The 12,992-nt window shown below is 41.3% G+C and overlaps 1 protein-coding gene across 1 annotated transcript; it reads right to left on the reverse strand.

The window, feature by feature from the left end:
* Positions 1-9,526: 9,526 nt before the first annotated feature.
* LOC4333430 (LOB domain-containing protein 38) lies at positions 9,527-12,756 on the reverse strand. Its single transcript, XM_015772725.3, has 2 exons — positions 12,198-12,756; positions 9,527-10,302 (listed from the first exon to the last, which is right to left on the reverse strand). The coding sequence occupies exons 1-2, from the start codon at positions 12,379-12,381 to the stop codon at positions 9,788-9,790; spliced, it is 699 nt and encodes a 232-aa protein (XP_015628211.1). The 5' UTR covers positions 12,382-12,756; the 3' UTR covers positions 9,527-9,787.
* Positions 12,757-12,992: the final 236 nt, after the last annotated feature.

A 12,992-nucleotide genomic window follows, 5' to 3' on the forward strand; every position in this document is an offset into this window, starting at 1 on the left:
CTATGTAATCCGGTGATCTGGAGAGCTTCCTTGTGATGACATCTCAGGACCAGCAGTCAGCAGAGCAACCATGGAAAGCAATTTTGTCCAGTTTTTGACCGACATTACCCCCTGCAAGTAGTGCAAAAGATATGAAAGTGAAAGCAACTTGCTGTGAGATGATGTGAACTTGTGGAGAACAAACTTGCACTGGCATTGCTGTTGATCTTTTCTTTACGGCGTAGGCAGCTTCCCTTCGCTACCCTATTATTTTCGTCTGAAAATGGAAGCCTATGAATATCTTAAGAATTCAGATTCAGATTTGGATCCTTAGCAACTGCATACGTTGGCTCATGGAACTCAGTCTTAATCGGCTTGTATGCTGGTGATGTGTTCCCAGGAAAATAGATGGGTCCTCTGGGCTGCTCTATCCATCAACCACTTTCTTGATCAGGTTTGTCAACGTATTGACCAAAACCCCATACTGGTTGACTAAAGCATGGTGAACCGCCTCATCAATTTTATGCTGTAGTCATGAGAAGAGGTGATGCTTTGGTCTCTTGCTAATTTGTTTCCCTTTGCTTTGTGCTTCCTTCTCCTTCAATCATCGATTTTTTTAGACTTTTTTATGTTTTAGTTTTATTAATAGACCATTCTCAAAATTATTTTCAAACCTAAACCTTTTGGTCACGCCAATCCACCTGGTGTGGCCAAATAACTCTATCATGCCACATAGCTAGCGTGGCAGTGCTATCCTGCCACGTCAGCCCCTTGTCATGCCACCACCGCTGGCGTGGCAAAAAGGTTTAGTTTTCAAAAATATATTTTTTAAAAGGTCTATTAATAAAATTAAAAAAAAGTCTAAAAAATAAAAATTTCAATAATCGGCTTACGAAATTTAGTTTTTTGTACTGCTCCTTGCCAAGTCATGCTAAATATTACAAGCACAACTTCTGAAAATCCTGAGTGACTTTTTCCAACTATGCTTTCTGCTTATCTGACAGATTGTAAATTTGTGACTGGAATAACATTTTCTTGCTTGTGATCTGACATGCTGAAAGTTTGTGTCCCACCGGGCATGTCAAAAGTGTGTTGATGTAAAATGCGTAGTTCCACATGAAGACCTGAAAGATTTGCTTAACTTCAGTGGAGGTCCTAAAATTTGGGTTAAGAGCGTGCCAGTTAGTTTAATCCTGTAACGATAAATAAAACAAAAGTTATATAACGATGGCTAATCGTCTAAAAAAGATGACTAGATATTGTACCGCCCAGCCGATGCTTTGGAAAAAATAGGCTATACTTAATAGAGTTTAAAAGACATTGTTTATTGACATGACTTAGATTGAATATTACGAATAATCTTTCAGTATTAGTTGTTAGCAACAAAGATAAGATAAATTAATATCATAAACAAGAATCGTAAACAAGAAACCAAGCAATCTAAACAAGAATCGTAATATCATATAACACAACTACAATAGCTATTTTTCCGTGCGGTTGTTTTGATTTTTGCGTGCAGTTGTTTTGCCCGTCTGGAACATTGCGTCTGGGAAAATCGCGATTTTCGTGTGCGGGTGGCGCAACCGGACGCGAAAATCCGATTTTCGCGTGCGGCTGCTTATGCTGCCCGCACGGGAAAATAAAAATCCGAAAAAAAATAAATTTTCAAAAAACACAAACCCTAACCCTAGATTCGGATCCGGCACCCCACTGTCGTGCCAGCCACCACCGCCACCAGATCTGGGCAGGGACTGCCGCCGCCACCAGATCCGGGCGGGAGGCAGCCGTCGCCGTCGAATCTGGGCGTGGGGAGGGCGGCGCCGCTCCCAGCCGCCGCCTGGCCATCATCGTTGTCGTCGGCCGTGCGCACGCTACCGGCCACCGCCTCCTCCCGCTCCTGGCCGCCGCCTTGCCGTCGCCGTCGTCGTTGCGCGCACGCCAATTCCGGCCACCGCCTCGTCTTCGTCTTCGGCCGCGTGCACGCTGCTCCCGGCCGCCGCCTCGTCGTTGTTGTCATCGTCAGCCGCGCGCACGCTGCTCCCGGCCGTCTCCCCACGTTCGCCTGCCGCGAGCCCGCCCGCCACTGCCGCGAGCCCTCCGCGCCCGCCAGCCGCCATTGACCCCTCCGCCGAGAGCCGCCCGGAGGAGAGGAGGCGTCGGCGCCATGTGCTCGGAGGAGAGGAGAAGGTGAGAGAGAGAGAGAGAGAAAAATGAGAGGAGAGGAAACTGAGAAGATAAGGGGAGAGAGAGGAGAGAGGGGGGCGGGGGGAGAGAGAAGAAAAGTCTAAATTTTTTTGAATAGGATGGGAGGGAAGTGCTATTTTCCTGTGCGGTTAGATTAGGAGGCCCGCACGAGAAAATAGAGTTATTTTTGCGTGCGGGCCTGTTAAGTGACCCGCACACGAAAATTGATTTTCGTGTGTGGGTGACGCTCCCCCCATTTTTCCGTGCGGTCCAACTTATGGACCGCATGAAAATAAAATGGGGTGGCGTCCAGGAAAATCAATCATATAGTAGTGTAAGATCGGCTGAAACCCCAACGAAACTCTTAGTAGAAATTATTGAGCAAGTTGGTTCTTATAAGTTTAACCAAAACTTAGTAGATCAAACTTAACTAATGTAGCACCAAGTCGTAGTTAAACTTGACAGATCTAAACAGGTTGATAATTCTTGTTCAGAGTGATAGATACACTGATCAATCTAAGATAGCAAAGCAGTTTAAACAGCATTAACCTAATCAAGATATTGGACCCAAGCAAGGAAATAATGAATCGGCTGATACAGGTATAAACAACAATACCGTCTAAGATTAAGTAGTGTATATGACAGGCAATGGTTACACCGACGGGAATAGAATATCAGACCTAGCCAAGAAAGTCCTAGCCCTGTCGATATAAGCGAAGTTGATGTAACCTACCTTTGTTGAAGATCAAACCTAATTGATGTAGCCCAACTAAAAAATAAGAACGCATCGAGAGAAAACCTAGAAAACTAGGGTGGCGATGCACGGAGAGAGTTGTGTATTGAACTGTTTTTTTTACAAAAGACCTCGGGTACACAATTTATACCCTCAGTTTAGCAAAAATCCGACTCAGACACGAATTCTGTCGACTCAACACTCTATAAGGAAACTACTATTACATACTACGACTTACTTAAGCCCTCAATCGGCCGATCAAATAAAACTCGTTAGTTAGTTCACTTGGTCAATTAGCATAGTTCTTGACGATTTCTTTTTTTCTTTTTTTGAGGTTCTTCTTATTGAGTTGTGACCATGGATCGAACACTAAATTTCAATTCAGTTTCAGCATATACGAATAGGACTCAATTTTTCAGTCCATGTCTGACACAGCTGCGCTACCTTGGAGCCTTGGACCTGAACATCAAGTGTCATGAAAAATTAATCGTTATGATTCAGTCAGTCTGATTCAAACATAATTGCCAAAGCATCAAGTTATTGTGGACAATTCGGCTCAGAGTGAATTCATCGTAATCATGATTCGAGTCATTCTTCATTTTTTTAAAATATATTTTGACATAGGTCTGTTTGTCCCCCATGACCATTTGGAGCATTCGGTATTTTTTTTTTCTGAAGAACTGGTCTCTGTTTCAGCTTAACATATAAAACAAGAAACAGTGGCGTCAGCTCTTGGAGAACATCCATAGAGGGCCGCTGGAACTGCAATCGTTCGGTTTGGTGCACAAGAATTCCTGCAACAGTAATTCAATCTCATTTGCCTGATTACAGTTAGATACTGACATACCAATCACCAGAATTATGGCCTATTCCCCGTGGATGGGCCAAGATTTTGAACTAAAAACATGGGCCAGGAATGAGCCAATCAAAACAGGCTTAAATATTAATCTCTCTAAACGCCGTGGGAGCGGTGAGAAATTAGCCATGCCACGTCAGCAGTTTTTTCAAAAAAAACCCTCATATTCTGTGAAATAACATGTATGCCCAAATTCGCCTGTACCGTCCGATCTCGGTGAGCCAGGGATCCAGCTGTACGTGTGTCCCACCGTGGCGGCTATTTCGTCACCGTAGGATCGGGAATACGGGAATGAGCAGCTCAGATTTTCTCTACCGATGCCTCCAAGAAAACCCTAGCGCCGCTCCTCCCTTCCCTCGCGGCCCACGCCCAACGCGGCCTCGCCCTTGCACGACCTGGCGGCAGACGCGTCGTCTTCTTCCAGGTGCGCTGCCTCCGCCCCTCTGTCGCCCCTCCTCCCCTCCCGGTGCGCCTCCTCCACCATCCCCCCTTCCCTTCTAGTGCGTCGCTTCCCCCGCTCCCCCTCTCCTCCACGCTGTGCTTCCTTCCCTCCTCCAGTCTGTACGATCTTCTCTCCCATCGTTGATAGTCAGCAAGTCATGGTGGAATCGACGCGACCTGAAGGTGTTTATCCTGCATCTTAGCCCTTGCCCCGGTATAGATTTGTCGCCGCCTCAAGTTGCCGGCATTGATGCATTACCGTTGTGGCCTGACAGCCCTGTGCTGCACTGGGTTATTGTTCCTCTGTCGTCAGCGTCCAGAACACCATCGGCGTCCAAGTAGCTAGGCTGCCTAATTTCCTCCGGTTCAATTTATCTTTCACTAATTGGCTCATGTGTCATTGTCTTGCTGTCTTGGGGTAAGGAGAAGAATAAATTATTGGGGTGACACCAGTAAAATTAATCTCTTTATTAACAGATGCCTTCTAGATGCTTGGTAAATTCTTAGAAGCAAATCTAAATTTATTCTCAAAATACATTGTTCCTGCAACTTTGTTAATTATCATGTACTATTTTTTTTTAAGTTAACTTCTGCTTAGATAACTTCTCACTAAAAATGACAAAATATTGAAGATGACACATATATGTCATTTATCATAGATGTACAGGTTAAAGATTTGCACATGGACCCTAGCTTCATAATGAAATCCTGATGTGCATGGGTACATGTACATGCCAATTGTTTATGGAATCTTAACAAATTTGGTCTACAAGAAATATGCTTCGAAAAAAATTCTTATATTTTATTGTTCTCGGTTACACACTGATTCAAGAATGTAGATATGAAGTATATGGCATGGTACTACATGGCAGTTGTGGTTTTCTTTACCGAGATATATACTTCAAAATATACAAAGTTAGTTGGAGAGTACAAGTTTTGATTTTCTTGGTTTCACTACCCTTTTCCTGTATATGTTAATGAGGGAATTCTATAGTAATGTTAGTATTTCTTCATTGTTTACCACGAAGTAATATTTGGCGAATATGTCAACGAGTTTTCCTGCAGCCACCTTTGTGTGCTTCTGTTTGGAGGTATGGATGTTTTCTTATTGTCTTTTCTGGATGATATATGTGGTCTTTAGATTTCTTATCATATTTTTTAGTTTTAGTTTCATGACAGCATATCATGTTTATGCTATGAGTAGGTTTTGCCGCAATTTCCTTCTCTATGCAACAAATCATATTTTATTTGTTAATTTGGTGTGCTCTATATTTGTACACAATGGAAATACATATGCATTGATGATATCCTTTGTTGACAATCTTATATTGGCAATAGTGATGCATAACATCATAAAAAATTATCTGTAGACCTGACAACTTGGCATACTACCACTAAATTTGGATCGTGCAGTTCATTTTCTAAGACACAAACCAAAGGGTCTTTAGTACTCAGTATAGACTGATGATTGTGCCAATATTATGGTAATGATATGATTTCATGGCGCAAGTCTTTTAGCCTCATATATGGAGACTCCATTATTCTACGAATCGTATTATAACAACTAAAGTGGGTCAATGTTGGGTCTATAAGTCAAGACAAATCACAAAGTATATTCACTAGAACGGATACCCTCATCTCAATCGGGCGGTAAGCCCCATCTCAATCGGACATGGCGTCCGTCACAGGCTAGAAGTCACTTATGTGAAGAGCTATCTCAATCGGGCAAATGGCCGTCACGGATGATTCTATCTCAATCAGGCCCTAAGTAAAGCCCGTCACCGATAGCTTTGACCCAGACGACCAGTCAAACTATAGCCCGTCACAGATGACCTATCTCAATCGGGCCACAACTAGCGCCTGTCACAGATGACCCTTATCTGTGACGGGCATTAACTTATGCTAGAGTTAATGCCCGTCACATATGAGTATATTCCAAAAATCCAAAAATAAAACCCGTCACAGATGAGTATATTCCAAAAATCCAAAAATAAAACCCGTCACAGATGAGTATATTCCAAAAATAAAACCCGTCACAGATGAGTATATTCCAAAAATAAATAAATTTTATTTTTTGGCTAGCCCTCACTCATGTGCACCCACGCAGGAAGTTCAAACTTCCCAACTTCCCGGTCGGTCACCCATTCCCAACTTCCCGATCGGTCACCCATCCCAAAATTGCTCTAGACCAAGCACACTTAACATCAAAGTTCTTTAGAGATTGGCTTCCGGAAAAGTAATTATAACATGTTGGTATGAGTATTCTATTAATTCTATTATGCCTTAGGCTAGGATGTCAAATTGGGGTTATTAAATGATTTCAAATGGAAAAGTCACCAAAACCAAAGTTGTAGAACTCATCGAGGTGCAAAATTTTTATTTTGGTCATTTCTCCATTTGACTCTATTTAAACAATTTGAAATTTGAAATTCAAAGTTTGAAAAGTTCAAATAGAATTTTAGATCAGTGAACGACTTCAACTGAAAAAGTCATCAACAACAAAGTTGTATAACTCATCAAAATCTATAACTTTTATTTTGGTCAATTTTCTATATAACATTTTTTGAACCATTTGAATTTGAATTTGAAAATATGACAACTTCAAACAACATTTTCAAATACTAAATGATATCAGCTGAAAAAGTCATCAACAAAAAAGTTGAATAACTCATCAAGATCTAAAACTTTTATTTTGGTCATTTCTTCATACGACAAAGTGATAGTAACATTGTTCACAGAATTGACATATCTCTTATCTGGTTTTATAAACTATAACACATATATGTAAAATTTGTGAATAATATTACTAACATTTCGTCAGATGAAGAAATAAAAAAATAAAAGTTATAGATCTTGATGAGTTATTCAACTTTGTTGTTGATGACTTTTTCAATTGAAATCATTTAGTATTTGAAAATGTTGTTTGAAGTTGTCATATTTTTAAATTCAAATTCAAACTGTTCAAAAAAAATGTTATATTGAAAAATGACCAAACTAAAAGTTGTAAATATTGATAAGTTATACAACTTTGTTGTTGACATTTTTTCCATTTGAAATCATTTACTACCCGTAAAATTATTTTGCTATAGTCAACTTACAAATATAAACATTTCATATGAAAAATGGAAAAATAGTCATCGGTGACGGGCTTTAGTTAATGCCCGATAGAGATTAAGTATATAGCCTGTCACTGATGAGTCATCTGTGACGGGCCTAGTTGTTATCTCAAACGGGCCTCAAGTTGGTGCACGTCACAGATGATGGTCATTTGTGACGGGCCACAACTTGAGGCCCGTTTGAGATATGGAATGTTATCTCAAACGGGTCTAAAGTTATGGCCCGTCATTGATAGGTGTCATCCGTGACGGGCTTAAGTTTTATACCCATCTAATATGTCTGTGCGACCATATCTCAATCGAACACTTTTCGGCCCGATTGAGATGACTTCCTTGTGACGGCCCACTATTTCTAAGCATATTAGAGCCCGTCACAGATAGAAGGATCTGTACTAGTGATTGGTCAACTAGCAAAAAAATCTCTCCATTGAAGATTTCAATATTGGTAAGAAATTTAGTGAACCACAATTACTACATTTTTAAATCAGTTCAGACTATATATAACAAGCTAACATTTTTTTCTTCCTCCATAACCATTTCTAAGCTACTAATATTGAATATTTAATGGAACATTGATTCCATAGGTTAACGTTGTTTGCAGGGTGTTCCAATGACACTCAACTATTTACCCGAAAGAATTAAAGCCACAAGTACTTCTAAGTTCTAACATACGCAGTACCATCCTCGCTTGATCTGTTAGTCCATACATAATGACAATACATATGTGCCACCCCAAAGGATCAAAGTCTTCATATCTCTAACTATATTGTGTGATTCTCTTGTGTGACAATACTACATGCACTTCAAACAATTTTAGATGAGACATACCATATGTTCCAACAGGGACGCACTGGGATGTTGTTTTTCTTCTGTACAAGCATTATTCCTGTTTTTGTTTTTTACAACTCTGCGTGGTTTTGGAATTTTCTAATGACCCATCCTTCAGGATTAATTATTTGCTTTGCAAATATGCCTACAGAGTTTTTCATTATAAGCTGACTTCAAGATATGATTTCATTATTTTTTTTGTTTAATTGATTAAATGTTCTGTTTGCCCCTTCTTGGAAGACATAGATATTTCAATACGGTTTTTTTTATGAGTGTTTTGTCCTACCTGTCATATATACTCATCACGTAGAAATATTATGGATGACATCCAAACATTGCCCTTAGACATGATTATGTAAGGGCTACCTAAGTATTCAGTGGCAAGGAGGTACCACTTCATGTACTAAATTGTTGCAAGTACATTATGCGATGTGGTGTTGTTTTTATCAAGCTAAGCACTAAAATTTTCTTTGGGTTGCAGTGCTATATATGTGAAAAGATTCAATTAGTTTAAGATGGAGATATGTATGAGAAAATATTGCAATTCTCTCATCACCTAATGAGTGTCGTTATGGCATTGTTTTTTCTCCAATCAATACCCCCACATTATGTAAGCTCCATTGTCCTCTGTGATTGCTACTTTTCTGTAAATGTGCATGTTTGTACAAACAATTGTATGAGCAAACATATTATATTCACATCTAAATCTTGCTGATATATAGTTGTAATGTGTATTCATATGCAAGTATGCTTCTCACATAATGCGTTTATATAATGTGTGGATATATAATGCTTAAAAGTTACAACTATATATATTGTTGTTTCGATTATGATATCACGTCTTCAAACATTTATTCCCACGCACGCAGCGTAGCGCGTGACTTTTTCCAGTTAGTTTGATGTCCTCTGATATACGACACGAATTTATAGGGGGATTGCAATTTATCTGTCAACTCAATTTAAAGTTGTCAACTTGTCATCATCGCTCCCTACCCCCGACCATAATCTTAGCGAATATAGTCCTACCGAAGTTTGGATGTCACCTGTCTGAGGCTCACCGAGGAAGTCATTGTTGCAAGTGAGTCCTCGACATTAATTTTCCTCTCTTTTACATTAGTTTCAAAGAGAAAAGGACATCTTCCGATCCTCTCTTTCACCATCGGTTGGAGGTGGACGATATATGATACTCATGCGTGTAAGCACATTCATCAGTCAACTGGAATTTAAGGAATTTTAGTTTATTGATGAACAGCAAAGCTGTGGATTATGTGATTTAAATACATTATTATGGTTGGTTTGTTTATTTGTTATACTATGGTGTATACGTTTCCACTGCAGCTGGTACATACATGCACTCTGTAGCCACTGCATCTTAGTACTACGTAGCGCTAAAGAAAACCGCCCACATGTTAATCCACAGTTAATAGTCTGCAGCTAGCATTGATCACTACAAAACCAATTAAGTTGCACATGACCAAAAAAGGCTCAACTAATCAATACAGATGCAACTAATATAATTAATCACCACACAGCCGACCTGGTGATCGATCGATTGAACCCTCACCCTCTCTGCACAGTTGCCACTACAAATTAAGCATAATTAATTAGCTTACAATTACGTACGTACAGCTCTGGATCGATCGATCAGGATCAGCTGAAGAGGTTCAGCAGCGTGGGCGCCCCGGCGCCATCCCCGTCGCTGGCTTCCTCGCACGTCGTCGTCGAGTGCTCGTCCGACGCGCCGCCGCCCCCACCCACCAGCTGCACGGCCGGCGGTGAGACGGGCGTGAGGCAGAGGTCCAGCTCGCAGGACTGGAGCACCGCAGCCACCGCGTGCGGCAGCTGCTGCTGACCGACGCCGGCGCCGGCGCCGTTATTCCTGGGCCGCTTCCTCCGGGGCGCGGCGGAGGCGGAGGAGTTGTCGTTGTCGGGCGAGGAGGAGGAGGTCCCGGCGGCGGCGCCGACGTTGCCGTAGAGGCCGGCCATGTCGCGGTCGGTGAAGGCGGCTGGCACGGCCGAGAGGGCGCGGAGGGAGTCGCCGCGGAGGACGGCGTCGGCGGCGGCCTGGCAGAGGTCCCAGTTGCCCGTCCACATGAGCCCGATGGCGCCGCTCACCGGGTTTATCGTCCGCCCGCACGCCTCGTACAGAAGCGACCGGAACAGCGCTGCATCCATCCATCCAAGCAACACAACTTCACACGTCAATATATTCATCCATTTAAATTTAAATTCAGAGATTAACCACCCAAGTTTCAATCAGGAATTAATATATGCCTAATCTATCAAGTGGTTCCTACTTCACCAATTTCAACCTCATGATTTATCTGGACATCATAAATTGTCTACAAACAATTTATTCAGAGATCAGTTCACAGGAATTAATTCAGTTCAATTTTGATGTATTTGGCAAAAATTCATTTACCTACTTCTAAGAGATTTGCTCTGGTTCAAAAAAAAGTTCCTCGAGATACCGGTACCTCACGGTAGTAAATTGTTTAGCTAGGCAGGATCCAACAAAAATTCATTGGCCTAGAACCAACCATTGGAAGCAATCTAGTACTGTGTAAGTACCGGTACCTCGAGATACTTTTTATTGGACCAGAGCAAATCTCTAATTCTAAAAATAACTTCAGAAATACCGATAATATTAATAAATATGTTTCTGTGTTTGTTTATTGTGTTAATGCAGAGTAATAATCTAGGTTCATTTCAGTGTGAGGATCAAAAGATACCAATTGACCTGATGACAAAAGCCGAAAGCAAACTACGCCAATTGGGCTCTAAACAAACAAAAGAAAGAAACTGTCAACTAAACTAACATATCTCTTGGCACTAGGAGTCTCTGAAGAGGAGTTTAGTTTGGTGAAGTACAGTTGGGGACATGGCTGAAAAAGATTCTCTATTCGGATTGTCCCCTGGAGGCGTCGGAAGGCCGCATAACATCCAAATTAAAAGGGAACACCAAATATATATATATATATATATATATATATATATATAGGACACTCATATGGGGCACCATGGTGCCCGGGCACCATGGTTTCAAATGCACAAAATCACTCAAATTTTTTAAAATTTTCAAATTGTGAGTATATACCTAGTTATAAGAATTCAATTCATACCTATACCTATCAACAAAACAACTCAAATTTAACTTTATTTCACAATCCATGATTACATACCTAACTAATTATATGTATGGATGCTATATACCTAGAATCAAAATCTAACAAAAACAAGTTCAAATTCAGTTCAAACTTGCTTTCAACTAGTTAGTAAAGTAGTTAATATTAATACCTAAATAATTGAAAAAGTTTCATGCTCATTTGAATTGGGTATATACTCAATTTCAACAATGGTGCCCGGGCACCATGGAGCACCAAACAAATTTACTATATATATATATATATATATATATATATATATATATATATATATATATATATATATATATATATATATATATATATATATATATATATATATATATATATATATATATATATATATATATATATATATATATATATATATATAAGTACTGGTATCACGACTCCATCTTTGGTGTTAGGTCAGCTCTAGTAGTCACAAGTCTTTCTGCACTAATTGTTCATCTAGATAAAACCTGAGAAAATATTTTTTTCTAGTTAATTTCTAGCCTTTTTCCTTAACAAGTGGAGTAATTTACTGCAACTACTACATGATAGAGGTGTACTAATTGTGACCGATGAACAAGCCCGGCCTCTAAGCTAATTATAAGCAACGACTTAATTAGAGCTAGTAAACCGAGAACTTGCACTGTATTTCCAAACACAGTAATTGACAGCTTAACTGTGATTGATTGTCTGGACTGTTTTCAGAAACCGATATCTGAGAATTGCTTAAATTACAAAGTACACAACGAACATTAGATTTGTAACCTCGTAATTTACCACTACTGTACCTAGTTAAGTTTGCGGACACAATAATTAGCTCGAAATGGAGGCAAGAAATTAAGAGTTAAGGTAGGCCTTAATTAAGGGGAGATGAGGAGCGATGGAATCGATCGAAGGGTATATACCTGGACGATGGTGGAGAGGGACGGCGGCGAGGGAGGCGACGAGGCCGGCGCGGCCGAAGAACTTGGCGACGAAGACGGTGGCGTTGGCCTGCGGCTGCGCGCCGTCGATCCACTCGATGCTCGGCCGCAGCACGCACGCGTCGCTGCACCCCTTCCGCAGCACGCGGCACCCGTTGCAGCTCATCTCTCTCTATCTCTCGCAATATAATACCCAATACCCAGCTACCTAGCTAGCTCACTCTCAGTTACAAAAGCTTAGCTAGCTAGCAACTTGGATCGCGCGCGGCCGGCCACAGCTGAGCTGGTGATGAGAAGACGGGGGCCGAGCTGAAGCTGAGAACAAATGTCCAATGATCGATCGCGCGAGCGGGGGCGAGGAGGTTATATAGGGAGGAGGAGAGGGAGACCGAGGCGGCCGTTGTAAGTGTGTCGTCTCGTCGTCCCGAATGGATCTATCTATCTCTCTCTCCTCTTCCCGGGGGATGCCGATGCGATGCGCGGCAGCGTGTGGTTGGTTGGTGCTCCGTTCCATCCCGGGCCACTGGGTGTTCCAATTACATGGGCCGCTGGCGCCTCCGTGTTGCCGCAACGCAATGCCCCTTCCCCCGCTTTGTTTTTTTTTTCACCTCCGCCGGATCCTCTACGCGTGTTACCACCTTATTACCGTGAATGTGGCGTCGCCAAATCAGCAACTGCAGGTGTCGATATACATGACTCTTGTCAACTTTACCACCTCCAAATGTGATGTGGGTTTCCGTGTCCAATGTTTAACTGTCCGTCTTATTTGAAAAAAAA

This window comes from Oryza sativa, chromosome 3, assembly GCF_034140825.1.
Source record: "Oryza sativa Japonica Group chromosome 3, ASM3414082v1".
In the NCBI taxonomy this organism is placed as follows: domain Eukaryota; kingdom Viridiplantae; phylum Streptophyta; class Magnoliopsida; order Poales; family Poaceae; genus Oryza; species Oryza sativa.